The sequence below is a fragment of the Miniopterus natalensis genome, chromosome 17, assembly GCF_054644295.1.
Source record: "Miniopterus natalensis isolate mMinNat1 chromosome 17, mMinNat1.hap1, whole genome shotgun sequence".
Classification (NCBI taxonomy): domain Eukaryota; kingdom Metazoa; phylum Chordata; class Mammalia; order Chiroptera; family Miniopteridae; genus Miniopterus; species Miniopterus natalensis.
This window is the reverse complement of record NC_142097.1, coordinates 44,687,725-44,711,130: the sequence shown is the minus strand read 5'-3', so window position 1 is coordinate 44,711,130 and position 23,406 is coordinate 44,687,725. Positions and strand designations below refer to the sequence as shown.

General features: G+C 56.2%; 1 protein-coding gene across 1 annotated transcript in view; it reads right to left on the bottom strand.

Annotated features, from left to right (window-relative positions):
• Nucleotides 1-23,406, bottom strand: part of CARD14 (caspase recruitment domain family member 14) — a 25,126-nt gene extending 1,720 nt beyond the window's left edge. The window contains exons 1-22 of the mRNA XM_087826398.1: nucleotides 23,354-23,406; nucleotides 20,978-21,158; nucleotides 16,583-16,805; nucleotides 14,616-14,837; nucleotides 13,222-13,359; nucleotides 11,979-12,304; nucleotides 11,665-11,832; nucleotides 10,806-10,925; nucleotides 10,134-10,259; nucleotides 9,505-9,654; nucleotides 8,605-8,721; nucleotides 7,977-8,119; nucleotides 7,736-7,830; nucleotides 6,078-6,138; nucleotides 5,686-5,878; nucleotides 4,554-4,680; nucleotides 4,017-4,254; nucleotides 3,147-3,210; nucleotides 2,625-2,739; nucleotides 1,782-1,955; nucleotides 1,374-1,495; nucleotides 228-343 (exon numbers count right to left, since the gene is read on the bottom strand). Coding sequence (XP_087682524.1) covers nucleotides 228-343; nucleotides 1,374-1,495; nucleotides 1,782-1,955; nucleotides 2,625-2,739; nucleotides 3,147-3,210; nucleotides 4,017-4,254; nucleotides 4,554-4,680; nucleotides 5,686-5,878; nucleotides 6,078-6,138; nucleotides 7,736-7,830; nucleotides 7,977-8,119; nucleotides 8,605-8,721; nucleotides 9,505-9,654; nucleotides 10,134-10,259; nucleotides 10,806-10,925; nucleotides 11,665-11,832; nucleotides 11,979-12,304; nucleotides 13,222-13,359; nucleotides 14,616-14,837; nucleotides 16,583-16,655 — 2,888 coding nt within the window. The 5' untranslated portion in view covers nucleotides 16,656-16,805; nucleotides 20,978-21,158; nucleotides 23,354-23,406. The remainder of the gene's footprint in view (nucleotides 1-227; nucleotides 344-1,373; nucleotides 1,496-1,781; nucleotides 1,956-2,624; nucleotides 2,740-3,146; nucleotides 3,211-4,016; nucleotides 4,255-4,553; nucleotides 4,681-5,685; nucleotides 5,879-6,077; nucleotides 6,139-7,735; nucleotides 7,831-7,976; nucleotides 8,120-8,604; nucleotides 8,722-9,504; nucleotides 9,655-10,133; nucleotides 10,260-10,805; nucleotides 10,926-11,664; nucleotides 11,833-11,978; nucleotides 12,305-13,221; nucleotides 13,360-14,615; nucleotides 14,838-16,582; nucleotides 16,806-20,977; nucleotides 21,159-23,353) is intronic.

Here is a 23,406-nt window from a genome sequence, read left to right as displayed (position 1 = left end):
TAAATGGTGGCCTTGCTGAGTGGAAGCAGTGGAAACAGTCTGGAAACAGTGGAAGAAGTCTGGGCTGCTTCCCAGGGTGGGGGGCAGGAGGACCTTTGTCCCAGGGTTGTGGGGGATCTGCCCTGGGACACTTCCAGGAGGCTCCATCATGTGCTCCCCAGGCACAAGGACCTCCCAGGGCGCTCCCACCAGGCGCGAGCCCTCTACCAGCCCTCGGGAGCACCAACCTGAGCTTCCTCGCCGCCTTCTCATTGATGGCAACGTGGAGGACGATGGGGAAGATCTCCATCCTGTGCAGGGCACGCACGCTGTCCAGGCCCACATCCAGGAGGGCGTGGGTGTTCTGGGGGGGAGGGGGGGGAAGCAAGCCTTTGGTCTCAGAGGAAGTGGGGGGAGCCCTTGACCGGAGTAAGGTGGAGGTGACCGGGTAGGGCTGCATTTGCACAGGAGAGAGGGAGAGAATTCGCTAATGCCCATGTGTTCAAGGTGTTTGCTACACCGTTAAGCACTGCCATCCACTTCCGAGGTATTAAGCGAAGAAAATAAGTGAGATGGGAAAGGGTAAAAACCATGGTTTCCCGCGTGTGTGGAACACAAAACAAAAAATGAATAAAACAAAAACCAAAACTCAGATACAGAGAACAGATTGCTGGTTAAGGGGGGACGCAGACAGGGGTGAGGGGTCAAGCGTTGGGCGGTGATGGGTGGAAACCAGGCTGGGTGGCATGCATGCCAGTGATCTTGGACACAGATGTCAAATTACAACATTGCACACCTGTCGTTACCCAATGCTACCTCAACTTATGAAGCAATGATTCTAGTAATAAAAGAATTTAAATTTGTTTGATGTTTCAACTGGGAAGCCTAGAAACTGCAAGTCGAGGCTGAGGGGGCCTTCGTATGGGCTCAGTCCTGGGGGGGGGGCTCCTCGACCTCCGTGGGGATGGGGGTGCGGAGAACGGGTTCTCGCCTCCAGCAGTCAGCTGTCCTGGCCGCTTTGTACCCATATATAGTCCACTGCAGCTTCTTTTCATACATCTGTTTGAGCCTCAACACACGAGTGTTATTTCCACTTTGTTTATTCATTTAACAAAAGCTATTAAACACCTTCCACGATGGGGAAACAGGCTCCAGGAAGTTGAGAGACTCGCCCAAGGTCACAGGGACCCTAAGTGGCAAAGACAGGGCTTGGTCTTCCTGCCCCACTGCAGCTAGACACCGAGCCAGAGCAAGTTGAGCACCAACCTGGGGGTCCGGGGCCTGCAGGCCGGCGACCAGCAACCCTCATGTCACAGCCAGTGCTTCTGGCCTGCTCACCCCACACCCTTGGAGACGGAGTCCCCATGCCCCAGAGCAGCCCTGCCCTGCCCTACCTTCTCCATGAGGGATTCCACAGCTGGGCGGGTCACCCGGTGGTGGCCGCTGGATGTCTCCCTCTCCTGGACGATGTCCCCTCTCTGGCTGGAGGCCTCATACTCCTCCTGGCTCAAATATTCTGAAGATGCCAGTAGATGGGAATGTCACACACCCAACCACGTGGGGCCCTAGGGGAGCCCATGCTGTACACCCCTGCCCGGGACCCTGCCAGCTTGGGGAATCTCTGGGCCTAACTTCCAGACGTGAGGGTAACCTTGGGTGTTTTGCGCCCTGGTGTTTGGTGACCTGTCACAGCAGCCCCAGGACCTACACGGGCAACTCCACGCTGCTCTCCAAAAGCCCACAGAGGGTTGTGCCAAGGCCCTGCCCCTGGCAGATAGGTGGGACCCCAGGTGAGAACGAACCTGCTGGACATTTCTTAAACCCTTGGAGAAGGCAGAGCTTCTCACTCAGGATCTTCCCGACCAGCCTGGGCACGAAGAGCACGGGCCGGGGCCGGCTGGGCCTGTGGGGGCGCACCAGTGTGTAGGGCACCAGGGTGACGCAGCTCTCCGCCCAGAAGCACCCGGTGGAGGCATCTACAGAGGAGAAGAGCCCTGAGTGGCCCCCAGCCTCCAGCTGTGGTTCATCCATCTGCCTTGTCTGGCTGTAGGCGGGATGGAGAAGACCTCTTCCTTCCTCCCAAGGACCTCTCCTCCCCCTCAGTGCCCGCCTGGACACACATCCTGTGCTTCCCTCCTCCAAGTCCCACCTCTCTCCCAGTCATTCAAGTTTCAGTCCATTTTCTACAACCCCCTTATATTATGCACCCAAAAACTTTTCCAGAAGAAAATAAGCTCAGATTGTTTTAGCTTCTCTAAGTTCACTCCCGACCATTGTCACAGCTCGATTTTACCTGCTGGGCAGGTGCTGTGCTGACAACACGCCCCCATCACACACCAGGGAGTGACCTGAGGGGGCCCCAGTTTGTGTAACGTTTGGATGGTGTCTCATACTTACTAGTCCATCTAAAGGGACTGCTGTCTGTAGAAATGACCCTCATGGGACAGATTATAGGAGGAAGGACGTTAAAGATGGGAGCTCACCTGCTCTCCAGAAAGGCACACAGACACCAATTATGGTTTTTACAACACTGATCCTGCCCAGCTGAGTGACGGTGCCCTGACCAAGCTGACCAGCCTGCAGCCCCTCCCAACACCCTCACCTCCTGGTGCGAGCAGCCTTTCCCACCCCCACCCCCACCTTACCTCCCAGCCCGCTGGGGTCTGACTGGGCCCCATCAAAGGATGAACACAGGGGGCTGGCCTTGGTCCTGTCCACAGTAACAATGCGGACCAACTTCTGGGGTCCTCCAGAAGATGGCTAGAAGGAAAAGAGACCAGTTGTTGTCCCCGCCATCCACACAAAGCTGAGGGCCTGGCACCTGCCCCACCAGGACATCCAGGGTGGTCCCTGGATCTTCAGGCTATGCTCACTGAACAGCCTGTGCCCCATGCTGGGGGAGATGAGGGAGGCAGGGGGGAGGTCCTCAGGCAGGGGTCTCCCCACAGGGCATGTGTACTGAGGGACTCACAGGGAGACCCCCTCAGATCAGTAGCCTACATCCTCCAAACGGGACCCCTAGCCAGCCCACCCCAGGTGGGAAGACAGGTGGATTGGACCCCTCCTGCAGGTGATGTGAGCTGGGGGAGGAGGGCATCTCAGGAGAGAAGCAGGGCCCATCCTAGCAGGACCTTGTCCAGGACCTGGGCCAGTGGGCAGGACCTCACCTTACGGGTGGTGGTGCTCTGCTGAGCCACGTCCTGCAGGAGGGCGATGAGCAGTTGCTGAGCCCTGCGAGAGGGAAGACCCACCCACTGCAAGGAGGGCTCCCAACACCCCACTGCCCCAGACGGCAGCCTCTGAAAAACCCACAAAGCCCGAGCCCACCCTGGAGATGCCGAATGAATATCCTGGGTGTGAGCCTGGGTGGAGACGCAGCTCCTGACCCTCACTACTGGTGTGGCCTGAGGACTTGGGCCTTGTCCCCTGGGGAGTGTGGGGGGCAGTCTTAGGCCTCCCTGGACCTGCTGAGCTGAGCCACAAGGCTTGAGGCTTCAGAAGTGCCACACCTGACACCATGCTCCGCTCTGAGGCATGGTTCTCAGCAGGTGCGATGCTGCTCCCAGGGAGGGTGGCCACTGCCCCAGCAGTCCCAGGACTGAGGATTCCCCAGGATGTGGGACTTTCTGTGCTAAACCAAGATAGTCCGGGACACACCAGTGTGATTGGTCACCCTGCCTCCTGGAGACAGTGGCAATGTCTGGAGACATTTTTGGTTTTTCACAAGTAGGGGGCATGAGGGAGACCAGGGATGCTGCTTGGTACCCTGTGGTGCCCAGGACAGCCCCCAACAACAGAGGGAGCCAGCCCCAGATGTCCACAGTGCTGAGAAACTGGCCCCAAATGCTCTAAAATGCTCTAGAATGCTTCAGAACTCAGGTCCATCCTTTCCACAAACAAATCCCATCCAAGCAGTGAACCTGGTGTGTGGCACACTGGGGATTACACTCCCTGGGGTGTCTCATCCCACCCACTCATTCCTGTAAGCCCGGTGGTGTCCCCTCCAGGAAGCGGCACAATCCACAGCAGCTGCTCACCGTGCGTAGTTGGGAATGGTGCCGTGCTCCGTGTCTCTCGTGCTGTACGGGCTGACACGGTGGGCATGCCAGCAGCTGCGGCCCTGGAACAGGGTGTCAGTGACATGCAGGATGTCACCACAGTGTGCCTGCAGCTCCCCCTCTGCTCGCCCCTCCAAGGCCAGGTTGATCCGGATATAGAAGGAGTCCCCTGATGTGGTCACTTTGGCCTCCAGGTCCTGGACCAGCTTCTTATAACCTGATCAAAGAGGACATGAGGACAGATCAGCCCCGGCAGTGACCCCACATGAGGAAGGTTCTGGAACTTGGAAGAAGGGGCAGAAGGTATGGCCCCAAAGTCTTGGGAACCATCCTGATGCCGAAGTCAGTGGGTGGGAGGTTCCCGGCTGCCTTGGGGGCCTCTGTAGACCTGGGGTGCACCCTGGCTCTGCAGTGGGCCATGGGGCTAGAGTCAGCACAGCCAGGGGCTCACAGAGATGAGACTGGGCAGAGGGGCCAGTCCTGAGAGGTGAGCTCATGGTGAGGGGGAGTGTGTACCTTCCATGTTGACCTTCACAGACAGACAGCAGAAGCCATCCACCCTCTGGAGAAGTCCCACAGCCTGCTCCAGGGTCCTGCCCTCCAGGGCGGCCTTGAAGGAGGGGTCTGTCGCCTCACAATCCACCTGTGGGCAAATCACCAGGTAGGGCGCTACTGACCAGGATTCAGTGGCCAGAGTCTGAGTGCAGACATGCACCCCAAACTAGAACCCCCCTCGGCCCCTCAGCCGTCCACATGCCATCAGAGCCTCTGTCATAGTCCCTGTCCCAGGACATCTTGTTTTAGCTCCCCCAAGTCTCACACATTCCCACCCCAGTCAACCACCAACCCCTTTCCAACACACCACAACCAAGACCACCACCAAGGGACAAGTTTCTGCTCTCCAAAATGGACTTCCGTTCTAGAGCATTCTAGAGCATTCTAGATCACAGGTTCTCACCTCTGGGACTACTGACATTTGGAGCAGGGCCATCCTGGGCCCTGAAGGATGTTTAGCGGCATCCCTGGCCTCCACTCACTAGATGCCCCCCCCCCCCCGTGAACGCTCACTGGCTCTCACTGTCCACACTCCATTCAGTTCCTGCGTTGCTTTGAGGAGAGCGTGAACTTTTATAGTAAGAAGTTAAGATGCATTTTTAATGCTAATGGAACTGAACTGGCTCCATTTGGGTCTCAGGACTATCCCCCAAACACCTTAAAGGGCTCTGCTGCTGTAATCACAATGTGAGCGGACAATGGAGAGTCCCCAGAGGACTGACAAAGGGAGAAAGGGCTTCCATGTACTGTGGGGCTGGGATTTCCTCCTGGGGGAGCAGGAGAGTCTTAGGAATGGGTGACATCTATTTTGTGAATTTCTCGCTATAGTTAAAAGGCTTAATGTTCAATTTTTGGCTACATCAAAGTCACCTCCCTGCCACTGTATTCACTTCATAATAATTAGTTAAGTTGTACATTTATGTTTTCTGCAGTATAATGAATATCTTACTAAAAAGTTTTATAAGAAGCCCTCAATGGTTAAAATGGTGAATTTTATATTATGTGTATTTTCTTTCACACACACACACACACACACGAGCTGACAATAAGATCACCATTAAAAAACAAACAACAGAAAGCCACCGCATCGCACCAGCAGGATCTGGGTGCCTGGGCGCAAGGCCATCTCATCTGCTGCCGAGCCTGGGGTCACCCGGTGAATGAAGATGCCCGTGAGGTTCCCACCGATGATACTGATCTGCTCTAGCAATGCATCCCCCTGGAAGGCCAGCACTGTGACCTGGCTCAGGATCTTTCGGGCCGGCCTCCGCCGCACTGGGGCACTGCTACAGAAAGGGATGACTGAGCTCGTGTGTTGCCCAGAGCAGAAGGGGCAGCCAGGGCTCTCCCTCAGCCCCCTTCAGCTCCAGCATTCTGGAATTCTCCATGCCTCCCTTCCCACCATGACCCCATCCTGAAAACGGCTGTCACCTGCCAACAGTCCTCACTCTGCCACCTGCTGGCCCTGGCCCCGCCCCTGCTCACCTGGCTGAGACGCAGAGACCCCTGGAGATGGGCTGCGGGATGCTCTCAGACTCCAGAAGGTCTAGGCAGAAGCAGAGGCTTAGACGGCGAGGAAACCAGCCCTCAAGGTCACGCACTCCTGAAGGAGCTCCGCTCACCCGCCACCTGTCCCCTCAGCTCCCCTCCCCCCTCCACTCCTTTGCTGAAGCTGAGCCTTCTTGTCCTCCACCCTTCCTCGTTGCTTGGTCCTTGGTTCATCTTCCCCCAAACGGAAGGAGCTGGTGGAGAGCTGCACTGGCCAGGGTCTGACTTACACCGTGTCCTTTGTGGTGTCTGAATGTTGCCAGCATTTTATAAGACAGGAAATCTAGAACCTGGACTTCTGGCTTCACTCCAACAGTCAGATCTGGCAGAACCCTTGGCCTGAGTTTCTGTGCTGACCTGCATTTCTGCACGGCAGCGACAGCCCCAGCCATCAGCTGCCTCCTTGGTACCCCAGGCCATGCCAGCTGCTGGCTGTGGGGGCCTCTGAGTTGGCAGCCCTAAGACTCGATGTCTCCAGGGGGTCTCCAAGTTCTGCATTTTAACATGCAGCCTGCGAAGCAGATGGGCCCCGGGCCCAGACAGCAGTTTCCCTGAGGGCAGTTGAGGCTGTCCTCCCCCTTGGTGGACCACCTGCCCACGAGGACCAGAGGGCCAGCAGAGGGTAGACAGCTGCTTATTACCTGCCAGAGCAGCCTGTGCCCAGCTCACAAGCAAAAATCTATCCATGATTACATTCGAACCAAATGAAGTTAATTAGACACTCCTGATGTATTTGAGGTCAATTCTACTAAAAGTGCTTGAAAACAGGACATTAAGCAGAACAGCAAGAGAAGAAAGAGCAATCATCACCCGTCCCCATGACCTCACATCCAGGCTGCACAGGCCTTGGTGGATCCTCTCAACCGATCACTGTTACAAATAAAACCACCAGTGATCTTGGAAAGCGGATTTCTGGTCACACCACCCACTGCCCCACCACACAGGTGCATCTAAGTGGACCAGCAAGGGGAGCACGGGGTGCATGCGCCCCCTGGTGGCCACAGGATGAATCCCAGGTGGGGTGCTGAGTGCCTACTGTGTGTGAGGCCCAAGGCTGCAGCAGGTTTGGAAGGTAAGGAGCTGTCTGTGAGGGGCCCACGGCTTGAGGAGAGAGGACCAGTTAAGTCACAGATAGGAATAAGCCACAGGAGGAAGGGGAGGTCTCAGGAGCCAGCACGCAAGAGGAGAGATGCTCCCAAGGGTGCCTCGGCCAGGAGCAGTAGGGAATGCAGCCTGTTGCCATCTGCTGTTCCCGGAAGGCCTGAGTGTCCATGGTCCAGGGCAGCAAGGGGAAAGAGAGAGCAGCTGTCTGAATATCTGTACTAAGCTGGGCGTGGAGACAGATCAACTCCCTCAGCTGCCAGGTGACAACAGAAAGGACACCCAGGATACAGAGCAACTGGGCACCGGCTTGAACCGCCAGAGGCCCCAGTCAGGGCAGCGGTCCAGTTTACTTCCTTCTGTTGGGCCCCTGGGGAGACCTGGTCATCTCACCTGCCTACCTGGAGATCCCTGTCCTCACCTCCCCTCCCAGCTCTGTGGCCCAGCTCTGCGGACGGGGGCGGTGGCAGAGGTTGGTAGAGGGATGCACTCACCTGTCTTGTCTACAATCTCGTAATCCAGGTCTGCGTCACCCACCTTAGCTCCCGGGGAGGCTCCCCAGTCCCCCTCCAGGATTTCTGAGAAGCCACTGCAGAGAGAAAGAGGAAGACAGCTCAGGCCGCATGGCCTGCTCCCAGTCTCAGACCTGGAGCACCCAGCACCTGCCCAGCCCTTGTCCCTGGTGAGCTGCCAGAGGACCGGTATCGTCCAACCCTGACGCTCGTCCTGCTCTACCTGAAAGACCAGGGGTCCTCCCGGAAGTCCTCTGTGGCTCGCTTATACAGGGACAGCTGGCTGGGAGGCACAGGGCTGCTGGAGCGGAAGCTGTCCACCAGCTCGCGGCTGGACGTGGCGCTCAGGTCCGACCAGAGCTGAGACTGGACGATAATGAAGCAGGGTTAGCACGGAGTTCACGCAAGACACCCCCAGCCCCTCCCTGCTAAGGAAAGGGAATGTGTCAGGGCCCCTAACATCAGGGCCAAGGAGGGAGAGGGAGGGGAGGGAGAAGCACACAACCAGGGTACATTAGTTGAACAGCTACTATGTGCCAGCACTCTATTTGCTTTCTATACTTTATATCGTTTAATCCTCACGATAAATGCATGAAGTGGGCAATACTGTCCCACTCTACATATAAAGTGATCAAGGCCCTGAGAGTCCAGGTAACTGGCTAGGGAGGGTCACGTGCTGACAGGTGTACCGTGCAAGATGTTGAGTGGGGATTGGAGAATACCAGGTGGACAATGGAGGCCTGGATGCAGCCCTCCATCTACTTAAGTATCTCTTCAGCACCTACTATATGCCGAGCCCCCTTCTGCCTGAACCTGGTTTGTCCCCAGCAGTGGAGGGGCACCGGCTGTACCTCGGAGGAGCTGAGGCAGCTGAGGTCACTGCTGTCCCGGGGGCAGATGGCGAACATGCGCATGAGCCGCTGCTTTCCCCTCCGACAGGGCTCCTTGGGCCCCGCTTCCTGCCTGGGCTGCAAAGACGCCGGACCGGCTGGTTAATTCAGGAATGGGCCCCTTGGATGCTCTCAGGGTTTCTACCCAGTCACCACCCCCGTCTCCACCCTCTCTCATCAGCTTCCAGACTAAATATTATGTCCCCTCTTCCCAGTTGGGACCCCTGCTGACCACCAGGACACACAGCAACAGGCTTGGTGAGCAGCATTTCATTTCTGTTAGAGAGTATATGTAGTTCCTTACTGGTTATATAAATGGTGCCTAATGTACATACAATACATCTACACCTACTTCACATAGAAAATGGGGGGTGGGGAGAGCAGAGAAATTACAGAACAAAGACTTGCCCACTGCCCAGCCGGTGTGGCTCAGGGGTTGTCAACTTATGATCCAGGAGGTCAGGGTTTGATTCCTGGCCAGGGCACCTGCCTGGGTTGTGGGCTCAATCCCCAGTAGGGGGTGGGCAGGAGGCAGTAGATCAATGACTCATCATTGATGTTTCTATCTCTCTGTCCCTCTCCTTTCCTCTCTCTGAAATCAATAAAAAAAATTTTTTTAAAGACTTTGCCCACCCTCCCACACACAGACACAGCAGTCAGCCTGTGCACTCTGTCGTCAGTCTGTTCTAGACATGTGTGTATATATATACATATATATATATACAGGTTTTGCACATGGCTGATGTGCCACCCCAGCTCGGCTCCCACCACACCCCACCCCACTGACTCCACGCACACCCCACTTGGCAGTCTCCAGCCCTGCCCCCTGCTTCCAGGGCCCACACGGCAGGCAGGGCTTACCTCTTGTGGTGACTTGGCCTGCAGCCTGCGGAGATGCTGGCGCAAGTCGCAGACCTGGTCTGTCAGCTCAAAGACCTTCCTGCGGAGGGCATCCTTCTCTGTCAGGCCCTGAGAAATCTCCACCTGGGCTGAATCTCTGGCCAAGTAGGCCTGTGGGCAAGACACAAGGACACCGAGAGCATGAAGAGGCTGGGAAGCAGAACCCACGAGTCCCAGTCAGAGCCACCCCAGAGAGCACCACAGTTTCTCGTCTGTGTGGATCCTGACTCGCGCGCCTGGTGTGTGGCAAACACTGGGCTCCCTGGACAGGCACACACCATCTGTTCACAGTTGTGTTACGTGTGTGGTGACACATCCAGTCTGTGCATGTGCACAGAAATGAAAGGAGGTACCAGATGTGACCTCTAGTCTTGGACAGTGAGCACCTCAGCCAGTGACAATGGTGGGAGATGAGAAGCTGTGTGGACCAAGGAGAGACCCCAAATCTGGAACCAGTTACCATGGAGGGTGGGGCCAGCTTCACAGGGCAGCCAACCAGCCCTCAGCCACAAGCACACAGAGGCAGGGGTTTCCTGAAACAGCAGCCGACAGCTCCTACTGCCTCAGGCCCCACCTGCCTCTCTGGGTACCTGGTCCCGCTCCTTCTGCAGCTCAGCCACCTGGCTCTGCAGGGCAGTCATCTTCTCCTTGTAAAGCTCACAGTCCATCTTCGTCTTCTGGAACTGCAGCAGGGTCTGCTCCTTCTCTTCCCAGTACTGGACAGAGGGGGACAGACACGGCCCATGGAGGTGGGGGGCGTCAGGGAGCCCACAGCGGTGCCAAGGAGAAACGGTGAATTTGGGCCTGTCCCCTAAGAGCCGATTTCCAGGAGCACCTGCAGATGCTGTGCTCAGCACACTGAACTGAGCCATCAAATCGCGAGTGGGTGCTACATGTGTAGTTGTTCTGTTCGCTCCCCGCCCCAGAGCGGAGCACAAATAATTTCCCTGCGCCTGCCTCAATCTCACCCCCTGGCTCCTTTCCCATCCTCCCTCACCTTCTGTAGCAACTCTGCAAGTCCCTGGCTCCCACCCTGGCCCAAGCTCCTCAACGCGGCCTTGTCCTCATTGCCCATCTGCCAGACCTGTTTTCTCACCACCCCACCCACTAGCTGTGACCGCTGGTCTCGCGCCGCGAGCTGGTGCTCAACACGGCTTTGACACAGGAATAAGTGAATGAACGATGTGTTAGTTAGGCAACTTGGTTCTAACTCCATGTGTGCTAGAGAATCTGTCTTCCCCAGAGTGAAGCCTGAGGGTCACCTGCTTCCGCTGCAGCTCGGCAGCTGCCGCACGCTCCCGCAGTGAGTGGATGCGGCTCACCAGCTCCTGCTTGCTCTCCAGGGCCTCGTCCAGGCTCTGCTCCAGGATGTCCTTCTCCGCCTGGCGCAAAGGGAGGTCAGCCCAGGCTCCCTCTCCCCACACGCCAGCCCCGGGGAACCTCGTCCCTAGAGCAGCAAATGTGAAAGCCGGGTGGTGGGATGTGGGACATTACTGCCCATGAGGCAGGAACATGGGACCTGAGGTGGGGAAGGTGCTGCACGGCTGGTCGAGAGCTGAGGCCCCTTGGGATAGAACCTCCTGCTTCAGGCCCCTGCAAGGGAGTTTCTGGGAGAGGAAACACCAGCAACACCTGCCCTCCCGCTCACTCTGCAGGCAGGGTGGTGGGCGCTGGCACAGCCCAGGTCGTGGCAGCCGAGCCCTGCACCCAGTGGGTGTGAACTGAAGGAAGAGGTCTAAGCAGATGCTCATTGATTCAAGTAAACAGAAGGGAGCTGAGGGCCTGCACAGCTCCAGGGCATGGGTGTCCCTGACCCCTCTGCGTCCTGGAACCCGCACTCTCCAGTGCAGCGTGTTCTGCAGGCAGACAGGTTTCTCTCCATCCCCCCAGCTCTAGAGGAAACTATATGACTTGTAACCAACCCACCCACCCAGAGCAGCATGGCTGAGTGAGCTCTGTGGACATCCCGGGCCTGGTAATTCCATCAGCATTGGGGCTGGGGGGGGGGGGGGGTCACTGGATTTTGTGTCACAGGGCCCTTGGCCACCTCACCAGGAGCCTGTTGGGTACCCCTGGGGGCCATGGGGAAGAAGTGGACCCTGCTGGGGCCCCAGGACCAACCAGGCTGAAGGTCAGCGAGCGGAGTTTCTCATTTTCCTCCCTCAGCCGGCTCAGCTCCTCAGCTCCTGGCTCTGGGTCGTCAGCCATCTTCAGAGACCGCTCTCGAAACTCGCGCTCACAGGAGGCCGACAGCCTCTCCCGCTGCAGCTCCTGTTTCATCAGATACAGCTGCCGGGGGAAGCGGACAGGAGGGGCGTGTGAACAGTGTGCCCCGACCAGGGCAGACTCAGCAACACTGGGCAACGGGCACCCACAAAGAGGAGGGGGGAGTTCCAGGAGATGGGCCAGAGAGCAGCAGGGTGTCCCCCCAGCACCTCCTCCTGCAGGCCGCGGCAGCGTGTGGTGGCCAGCTCCTTCTCCTGCAGTGCGTTGCTGTAGTGCAGCGAAAGGCTGAGCATCTCGTCCTTCAGCTTCAGCACCTCGTGGAAGTGGGCGCTGACCTCACGCTTCATGCGGCTGTGGTCGGCCTCCAGCTGGTGTAGGCCCTCAGCACGGGCCTCGGCCTGGCCCAGGAGCTCCTGCAGCCGCCGGCACTGCTGCACCAGAGCCTCCTTCTGCCCCTTCTCCTGGCTCAACTCCTCCTGCAGGCTGCTGATGGCCCCGGCCAGGCACTCGGTCAGCTTGGACGTCTCCATGAGTCCTGCAGGGGAGGCCTGGGCATCACTCCCTGCCCCCACTCCTTGTCCTCCTAGGCTTTGCTTCTTGCACTGAGATTCTCAAGAAGACTCCCCCAGTCTATCCATCTCCTTCAAGGCTTCCAGGGTGAACTTCATTTGAGGTTTTGGTAAATAAACCACATGATTTGAGATTTTTGGTACAAGGGTTACCCAGTCTTGGCTTCCCTGGGAAACCCTGCTGTTCAGACCCCACTGCCCTCCTCAGCCCAGACATACTCAATGCTAATGCATTTCAATGTCATCCTAAAAAATAACCAGGAACATAAATCTGCATAGTTGATCTCTAAGTAACAAGCATGGACTGACTGCGAGGGAGACAGGCAGAGATGTCTTCTCATGCAGTTTCCAAGGACGTCTGTCCTGCTCCTCTGAATTCCCAAACCTTTCAGCAGCTCCTCAGGGAAGCCTGAAATTACTCAATTAACAAAAATGGTCTTCTCTCCTCACAAGGTGGAGTGAACCTTTGCTTAGTGGGCAGAGCACAGGCACAGAGGGCTGCGGCCTCCACTCCCCTTCTGGCAGGCACCTCTGCCCAGGACTGGGCTGCCCTTTACCCCGAGCATGGGCCCCCAGTGGGCCGACTAGGAGCTCTTCTAGGGAAGGGATACTTCCCCTTCACCTGCACCCGAGAAGGTTGTCCTCTTCGTGCTGGCTAGTTAGGGACAGACTTTTCCTTCTAGAGCCCAAGGTGATGGGCTCCTTCTCCTACTGGCCTTCACTACAGTTAGTGGGGGTTCTCCTCATCCCCAGAGCACTGAAAGGACAGAAAGGAACCTCTGCCTGAAGGCATCAGGAAAAGTGTTGGGAACAGCATGCCAGCAAGGCGGGACCCCAGAGGTTACTAGGAACCAGAGGCTCCAATCGCAGGCCAAGCTCTCACCACTGAAGGTGCTGAAGTCCACATCGGGCTGCAGCCCGGTGACCAGGGTGTAGATGTCGGGGCTGTGGAACTTCAGGCTCTCCAGGAAGGCGAGGGCCCCGTTCTTCCCCCGTGTCCTCAGCAAGTCCAGCAAGTGCCCTTGGGAGACGGACAGTCTTGGCTAAGCAGACGTTGGGCGGGCTTCCCTATGGGGAGGGGGGTGGTCCTCGCACATCTGGGAATCAGGATCGTGGGGTGGGGTTCCTTCTGTTCTGGAAGTGGCAGTCAGCCTCGAGAAGGGCGAGGACATGTTTACTGAGCAACTACTACGACTCAAGTGCCGGGAGTTGGAGCTAAGAGACTAAGGAAGATGATCGCAGCTCTCAACACCTACCAGGCATGCTGGTGGACATGTGCAGGCACGTGTACCAAGCTCATGGGAGGAAAGAAGCAAACACCGGCACCCCGGGCCCCAGGCCCACCCAGACCCCATCACTCTCAGCTTGGATTCATTTCTCCTGCTTTTGAGGTTCATCAGACAACAGGCACAGAGAGCATCATGTCAACTGCCGCTTACTACTGGCTCCCCTTGGCCAGGCTGTGACCACTTACGACCGGCTCTCCGTGGCCCAGGCTATAACCACTTACTGCTGGCTCCCCGTGGCCCAGGCTATGACCACTTACTACTGGCTCTCTGTGGCCCAGGCTATGACCACTTACTGCTGGCTCTCTGTGGCCCAGGCTATGACCACTTACTGCTGGCTCTTCGTGGCCCAGCCTTTGAGACAAGTGTCTTATGAACAGAAACTGAGTGAGTTCTCCTAACAACCTGACATTTTGGGAGAACACCATGAACTTCCCCATCTTTGAATGAATAAACACAGACTGTCAGTATTGGCTTCAAAGACATCTGGTCCCTAAGGGTGAATTGTGTTCCCTAAGGTGTGTCCACCTGGAATCTGTCAATGGGACCTTATTTGGAAGAAGGGTCTTTGCAGATGTAATTACGTTATGAACCTTGACAGGAGAGTATTCTACATAACCTGAGTGGGCCCTCAATCCAATGACAAGTGTCCTCATGAGAGACAAACAGGGAGAGACAGTCAGAGAAGGCCATGTAGAACAGAGGCAGAGGCTGGAGTGATGGGGCCACAAGCCAAGGGATGCCTGAGGCCCCCGGAAGCTGAGAGAGGCAGGAAGGATCCTCCCCTGGAGCCATCGGACAGCGCATAGCCCTGTCCACACCTTAATTTCAGATGTTTAGCTTCCAAACTATGAGAGAATCCACTTCTACTGTTTGAGGCCACCCACTTGGTGGTCATCTGTTATGACAGCTCTGGGGAAACAGATACCCATCTGGAACTTGGGTCCCCTCCGCTGCTGGCTGGGCAGAGAGGCCGTGGCGCAGAGCTCACCAACTCTCATGGCGGTGTTGGTGAACCTGGGGCTGTGCAGCACCTCCTCTTCGTCCAGCTGGCCCAGCACCTTGGCCTGGCGCAGGTAGGGGGTGAGGCGGCTGGGGCAGATGCTGTGCACGATCTTGTAACGGTGGCTCTCCATCATCTCCCACAGCTTCTCCTCGTCCAGAGCTGTCAGCGAGGAATTGGTCCGGCGCAGTTCCGCCATGGCTGGGGATCCTGGACAGAAAGGGGGTGAAGGAGGGCTGGAGTCAGTGCCACGGCTCCCGGGCCCAGGGAGGCCTTCCCATTCAAACCATCTTCCCCATGTCACAGGCAGGGAAAGAAATGACCAGTGCGAAGAGAGTGATGATACCAACCCTGGCCCTGGTGTCCTGTGACCAGCAGGAGAAACATCAATCCAGTACCTGGGGCAGAGCAAGATCTGGGTTTCCTTTGCTTTCTGGAAGCTGGATTTGCCTCTGACACACAGGCTGCTATCCCCAGCCCAGGCCCGGGTACTGGCTTAAGAGATGGGTCTAGACCACAAATTCTCAACACAGGGGATGCAGCCCCACAGGGCCAGAAATTAAGTCTTGAGCAAAAATCTCTACTCTTCTGTGTATACCGCACAGATGTGCACAAACAGATGACAGTAATATTTCATGGCAAGTGCAGAAGGAAAGGATGCCTGGAAAGCTCCTCAGGGGTGGTGGTAAAGCCCTGACACTGCCCTAAGGTGACTGTGAGGTTGGACAAGCTGGCAACCAGAGGGAGTGCTCTGGTCTACATTGTACTCGCAGAGAAAGTATACTGCTTGTACTAACACGGTGGACGCCTGTCATTTTCAGCAACCCCAGGCCACTTGTACTGAGAAACCCGGGGAGTGTGTTAGGGGAATGATACTGTAAAAGCACATTATAGATGGCTGTAAAACCAGAAGGACTCTTCCAGGGAGTAGGCAAGGCCACGCCCCTTGGCTGGTGGGTGGGCGGTGAGGGTGTCTGAGGGCCGAGCTGCTGCAAGCCTAGGCAAAACCCTGGCTGGGTCCCAGACTCCAGGTTTGTGAATCAAGTGCCTGGAACAGCCCAGTCACAGCCCTGGAACGGCATCTGTCAACTTCCCAAGGGGTTTGCTCATGGGGTGGAGTCCAAGCTTTTCTGATACGAGGACCTCAGAGGGCTCCTCCCAGCCTCCCACCCACAGAGCACTCCCTGGGCCCTGGCTCTATAAATGCCAGTCACTTCCCTGAGGCCCAGGCACAAGGTCCTATTAATCCATGTAAATCATCCTAAAATGGTTTTGAACTGTGGGCTCTCTCAAGCATATAAAAACATCTGCAAAAGACAAGACGACTATCCGCATACCCCCCAGGCACAGTCACCCGAGCTGACACTCTGAACTTCCGGCTCCTTTTTAAGGAAACGCATCTTTAGAGACAGCTCAGCCCTGTGCTCGAAGTCCCTCTGCCAAATGTGACAACAAACAACACATAGCACTTGGCCTGATTCTGTGTAAGCAGCAGCTTCTCACAGTGTCTACTGGTACCTCTCACTTCACATCCACAGCATCCGCTGGACAGGGCACACCTGAGCAGGTGTTTGGGGTTTAGCATCTGGACACATGGCTACATAAACTTTTTCTAACTGCCTCATATGAGTAAAGCACAGTAGATGTATGGATGGTCCTGTGGCTGGGTGTTACGTTGTTTCTACTTTTCCTCATCACACTCGGTGCTGCCATGATGTACTTGTGCACAGGTGGGGCAAGCGTGGGCACAGGTGGGAGCGTTTCTCCTGGACCCGAGAATTCTTGTGATTTGGTACTTTTATGCCTCTTGCGAGGTGTACACCAAACATGCTCAAAAACCAGAGCAAGTCAGCCAAGTAAACGAAGGAAAATGGGAAATGGCCGTTGGAGGCTCCTTCTCTGTGGATAGCCTCCCACAACTCAGCCACAGGACCCGGTCCACAGCACACACTCACCAAGATGCGCACGCTCCTCTGTGCAGGAACGGCTCATGGTGCCGTGGTCACCGGTGTCCCCTCCTGGCTGCATGGCTGCATGTTGCAGGCTCCTCTGCAGGATTCCGGGCAGCGGGACAGGGCTGGGCAGGAAGAGCCTGCCAAACCAGTGCCACGGTGATCCGATGACTACTACTTCACCCCACGTGACTTGCTCCAAAACTCAAAGTTCAGGTCCCAAAGCCTAGTGCAGGGGGGAAGGCAAACTTTGATCCAGGAACAAAGAGACAGGTCTTCTACCCCATGCTTTGCTCAGTAAATGCAGAAGCTTCCTCAGCACTGGGAAACAGGTGTCTGGAGAACTGGGCTTTGAAGCCTAGAATGACTAGGAGAGTCAGCAGGTGCAATGGTGACCCACTTGCTGTGGGCTCCCTGGGCCCCTCACCTCCAGACCAGACCCCACTGACCCTCCCCCCTCAGTGTCCTTGCCAGAGGGAGGGCTTGCTGGACAGGTTGGGGGGTGAAGACGGGGAGCAGGCCATCGAGCTGGTCTGTTTCTCTGCCCTTGGGCAGTTCTCTCCTGATTTCTTCAGGGGAAGGTTGACGGATGCTCATGAACCATGGTGCTGTGGGTTGAGTGGTGTCCCCCCCCAAAAGATATGTTAAAGTCCTAATCCCCCAACACCTGTGAGCGTGACTCTTGGAAATAAGGTCATTGCAAAGTTAAGATGAGGTCATTAGGTTGAGACTTAAGTCCCATATGATGGGTGCCCCCGCAAGGAGAGACCCAAAGTCTCACACACAGGGAGGATGCCAGGTGACAGCCAAGGCAGAGACTGGGGGGATGCCGAGGGCTGCAGGCAGCACCAGAAGCTCAGAGAAAGCAGGGGGCAGACTTTCTCCCAGGCCCTCGGAGGGAGCCAAGCCCTGCTGACACCCTGATTTTGGACTTCTGGCCTCTGAGGGGAAGGGTGGGGCTGGGGAGTGGTAGATGAAGTACGTGAGGCTGGTTTCTTTTTAGGTGAAGAAATGTTCTAAAATTGACCATGGTGATAGTCATATGCACTTGTGAACACACTGGAAGCTACTGAACTATGCTCCTTAAGTGGGTGAGCTGTGCAGCATATAAATTGGACCTCAATAAAGGTTTTTTTTAAAAAACAGAAATACTGGCGACCATTCGCACTTGCCATGGCCCTATTTGGACAGGATGCAGATGAGGGAGGTGGTGAGGACGTGCCCTCAGCAGCCATCCTGGGCTGGGGGTCCAGGAAGAAAGCCCAGACCCCACCAAGAGCTCCTTGCTGCGAGGTGAGCATTGGGCATTTCATCATAGACCTAAGACTAAGTGTTCGTGGGAATTAGAGTCTGAAAATCCAATGGGAAGTCTCTTCCTTGACGAAGTAATGCAGAGTGAGAGCCAGCACCCTGAGTGGTGGGCAGGGCGTGCAGGGACAGGCCACCTTGGGGCTCAGGGCCGGGGGTAGACACTCACTGTCTCAAATGAGGCAGTCGATTTCCTATAATATCTCTCAGTGATTTTCAACCAGTGTGCTTTAAGACTTTTTAAAACATGCCATACCTGCCTATTTAGTCAGAGGCACTGACCTCTTTCCCCTTAGATTATCAAATAAGAAAATGACAACAGCCAACACAACAGCAGTCGTCCGGTGTGAATGCCGTGTCTTGAATCATAAATATATAGGTCACATAACAGAGTTCCATCTTATTGGTCATGTCACATAATACAGTTGTGTCTGGTTGGTTAATTCTTGGTACCAGAAATCCTTATATACAAGTATAGGCACCTGTTTTTTTAAAAAGTCACTTTGGAGCAAAATGATAATTACTATTATTACTTTTTAAATTAATCAAAAGTACACCTACTTTTGGATCAGCTCAGTATTTTTGTTGTGCTGCAGAGTGCTAGTAATTAAGTTACGTGCCAGATGAGAAGGTTGAGAACCGCCGCTCTAGCCTGCTGTGGGTTCCGGAATCCTGCACCTGAGCCTTCGTGGGGGGTTTAAGGAAGTAGCAGTTCTCGTGGCTGAGAAAGTCACACTGCATCTGGCAATTCCATCACTATTTTTAAGATAATTTGAAATTTAAGTAAAATTAAAATTTTACTTTTAAATCACGGAGAATGTGATCTCCTTGTGGTAAAACCATGTTAGTGGATCTCTCTCTAAAAGTCCCTCAGTCTATATACTTATCTATTCATCTGTCCAATCCACAGATCTGTCCATTGTTCAGTGTGTGTGTGTGTGTGTGTGTGTGTGAATTCATGGGACAGAGAGATAGAGACAGACAGCCAAAATCACTAAAGTCTTCAGTTCCTAAGATGTGGGTCCTCCTGTTTGGCCCCTCCCTTGTCAACATTCTTCTTGTACCCCAGGCTCAGTCTCCTGTCTTGCCTGTGACGTGGGGAGAAGAAAGTACATGCACACACACGCACGCATGCGCAGGACTTCAGAACAGGAACGGATGCCTTATAGAACGCTGAGGGGATTTGATGATCCATAAGCATGATGGGCACAAAAGGGAGAAGTGCCCTCTGCCCCCTCAGCTCCACTCTGGCACCAAAGTGCCACTTTCCATGTGTTCCTGGCCCTCACCACCGAGAGCAGGTCACTGTCCTCGCTTCACACCTGAACCTATAAACCTCCCTTCCCGTCTTTCATCCTGGGGCAACAATGCAGCCATCAAAGCACAAACTGAGCATCCTTCATCCATCAGGCCCACACTGTGCCACATGAAGGTGAAACTTGGCCAAAGAGCACTCACATACCTTAATCAAGCAAAGCAGTTAACAAACCAGCACCGCGCCCTCCTCAGAAAGAAGCCACCCCATTTCCCCAGGACAGCTCTCAGCCCCCATTTCAGGTCCATCTGCCCTCCCGTGTGCTGACCTGTTCTCCTCAGGACCAACTCCACGCTGCTGTTTCAGGTCCTCCAGAAGGGACGACTGTGACAGTCTCGGTTAAACAGCAGCAGATAAGCAGGTTTGACAGGACGTCCGCCCTGCCCTGCCCAGGGAGGCGATGCCTCACACAGGCCTGTGTGCATCACTGAGCCCCAGTACATCCTCACAGGAGGACTGCCACGTGCAGAGCTGTGAGAGCCGTGGGAACCTTCTGGAAACTGCCCACGCATCTGGCCTCAGCATGGGGGAGACCCTCCTCCGTTTGTAAACAGCCAGCCTGGTTCATCACAAGTCCCTCAGAGAACATCCTGGACCCTTAGGAACCATTCCGGAGCCCACTTTGGTTCTCATGTTCAGTACAGGAAGTCTCTAATTCCAGTGGATCCATCTAGAATCAACATATGATGATCACTACTTAGATCTGGACTCCAGCCTTGGCTCTCCTATGCAAATGTATACCCAGAATCGCTCAACTGCTTGACACCTGCATGGCTGTGACCTAATCATCACCTACCTGGACCCCTGCAATGATCTCCTATGGCCCCCAGAGCCAGTTCTCAACACAGCAGACAGAGCAGATTCCAAAGGGGTGGTCTGCTCATGTCATTCCCTCTGATCAGCAAGCCCCCATGGCCTCACCATGACCCAGGCACGAGGCCCTGCCTAGCTCATGCTTGCTGACCTCATCTCCATTCACCTGCTCCACACGCATGGGCCTCCCTGCTAGCCTGGTATGCTGTGCACACTCCTGCCCCAGGGCCTCTGCACTTGCAGTTCTCTCTGCCTGCAATGCTCTTTCCCTCACCTCCTTCAGGATTCCATGCAAGGGATCCCTTTCCAGAGAGGCCTTTCCAGGCCACTCTATTTAACATCACAGGCTTCCCCCTACCCTACCCTCCCCGGTTCATTTTTCTGTATTGGACCCATCGCTCCCTGGCATGCTGTGTATTCTAATTCCTTGTAGGCTTCTTGCCTGCCTCCCCACTGAGTCTGCACCTTCAGAGGACAAGAACTCTTTTCCTTCTCTTATAAATCAAGTCATCTTTTATCCTGGGGTATCCTGTGTTCCTCTCTCCCCAAAGACAGACCAACATGCAGTGGCGCTAAGGCAGCCATGATGCATTTAAACGTCACTTCCTTGTCTGTAAGACCTTTCCTGATCTGTCCCTGCTCACCCTCCTCCCAACCCCACCACACCTGTACTCATGATGCCACAACCACCCTGGCATCCGTCCCTTGATCATGCCAATCCCTTGCCCACCTGGGGGTCTTCGAACTCCCTGTCCCTTCTTCCTGGAACACTCCTCCCAGGGTGTTACCGTGGCCACCTCTTCACAACGCAGGTGGCACCTTTCTCCTGCAGCCACCATCACCACCACCACCAATACATCAGTAACCCACTAACTCTCTTCCACTTCCTTCATGTCATTTGCATCACAGTAGCTATAAATACTGCAATCGTCTTATTGTTTTGCATGTTTTGTTGGGCTTACCCTCTTCCAGAGCACAGCTCTGGGAGGATAGTCTGTCCTGTTTGCCGCCCAATTCGGCACCTCAGAGATGCTCCATGCACATCTGCTGCCTGGCTGCCAGATGCCAGTCAGGTGGGGTCAGGCAGGGCTTCAGGCTTCATTAGCTTCGCCTGCCAGGCAAATAGGTTGGAGAGGGCCGCACCTAGAGAGGAACAGTGTTTGCCATTGAGAACCAAGTAATGGGTGGGGCTTCTGGTGAGAAGTCCCTCTTTTCGGACAGCCCCTCTGATCCAGGACCTCAACTTCTGCGATGATGACTCATGGAAACCCAGTCTAGCCCAGGAGCACTACACCCAAACCTCCTCCTGCCCAGGACAAGACGATCCACCTTGACCATCTACACCCCGAGTCCAGCATGGGCCCAAGGAAAGAGGCAGGTCCAGAGGTGCAGCCTGTAGAGCTGGTTCTGTCTTCATCTCTCTGGCCTGAGCTCCAGGAGCTCCTGGACAGCGAGGCCTGTCCTGTCTCTCCTGCCCTGGACATCTAGGCACACCTACTGTGTCCCATGGCAGCGACAGGGAACCAGATGTGGGCTCGTCCCTGGGATTAGTCTAAGCAGGTGTGATAAGTTCCTCCCCACATACAAACAGTGTGAGAGGTGGGGCACAGGAGGCACCCTGTATTTTGAGGGACAGGTATCCCACCTGATTAGACTCACCCAAGGATCCCAAGGAGGGCAAAGACAAGCCTGCTTTGCTCCCCACGGCTCACCAAGCGACTGCACTGACACCTGTCCCACCCCTTAGCTCCTGTCATTTTCAGGACGAGGGCTCTGAGATGTGTAGTCACACAGTGAGCGGCACGCTGCCAGGAGAATGGTGTAAAATCTCATAAAAGCATGAGGGCAATTGTAGGGGGCCCACGAGTGAATTTAAAACGCTCAGCAAGTGTACCGGAGGCCACGACCCGAGCATTAGTAGGAGAGCCCGGCAACCTCTCACCCTCCTTTCATTCCAGAACTCGCAGTCCCTCACCCTCGGTCCACTCTCTCCCCACACCCCTGGCTTATTTTACACGCTGTGAAGCACGTACAACGGCGCCACCCAATAGAAATACCACGTAGAACCTAAACGTTTCTGTATTAACGTGTTTCTATCGAGCCTGGCGGGCGTGGCTCAGCGGCGGAGCATCCAACCAGGAACCAAGAGGTCGCGGTTGGATTCCGGGTGGGGGCACAGGCCGGGCTCCATCCCCAGCAGGGGGCGCGCGGGAGGCAGCCGGTCAGCGACCCTCAGCATCGATGTTTCTCTCTCCCCCTCCCTTCCTCCCGCTCTCAAATCCATAAAAACATATCTTTAAAAGTTTCTATCATGTAGCTACATTTTAATAGTAAAAAGACCAACAAAATTAAAGTAACGTAGTTAACTCTGCATCTAAAATATCATCACTTCAACATCAAACCAACAGTTGCTGGGATTCCCGTCCTCTTGCAGCCCCGCCGGCGACAGGCGCGGCCCGGGGACGGCCGGGAGCCCGCGGGGCGGCCATTCCGCTCAGCGTCCGGGAAGGAACCTCGGCCCGGTAAGTATCCGGTACCTGACCCACGCCGGCGCCCCGCTGGGCCCGTGTATCAGGTCGGTTCTCGTCAGGTGTGGACATTTGTTGCTAATCCTGAGCCGGGGGCATTTCCCACCGCCCGCGAGAGAGAGGGGAGGGGGGGACGGGCTGCCCCACGCGCCCCAACCAGAGCTGGGGACCCAACCTGCAGCCAAGGAACGCGCCCCTGACCGGGGCCGAGGCTCCGAGCGCTGAGCCCACCCGCCAGGCCCGGGTTTGGGCACCTTCGGACGGCGGCGTGAGACTCGAGAGAAACCAGCGCAGGCTCCCGCGCTCGCGGTCCGCCCGCCCCGCCGCCCTCGCGCCGGCCCAGCGGGCGAGCCTGCGGCGCCCCAGGGAAGGGGCCCCGGGGGAAGGGCGCGCCCGGGGCGCGCGCCGAGGAAACGCCGAGAACAGAGCGGCTCCCACGGCGCCACGGGCGCTCCTCCGCCGGGGGGCCCCTCGGGTCGGGGGACCCGGGGGCCTTGGGGGGGGCTCGCAAGGCGGGGCCCAGCCGGAGGCCGCGGAGAACAGCGAGCTGCGCTCCAGCGAAGGCGCGGCCCCCTCGGGTCCCGCGGCCCCGGCGTCCCGGGCCCGCTGCCCCCGGCGTGCCCGCCCCACAGCCGGCCCCGCGCAGAGGCGCGCCCACCGCGGGTTAGAGACGCGCCCCCTGAGCGGAGCCGGTTCCACGTTTCCCTCAGGGAGACCCCGGCACAGAGGCTTCCACGGGCCTCGGCGACACCAATAACCACCGGTCCCTCGCGTCGCACCCGGCGCCCTCCGACCGCGGCGACAACGTACAAGCGTCCAAACGGGAGGACGTGGGCATTTGGGGCCCGCACCCGGTTCCCATG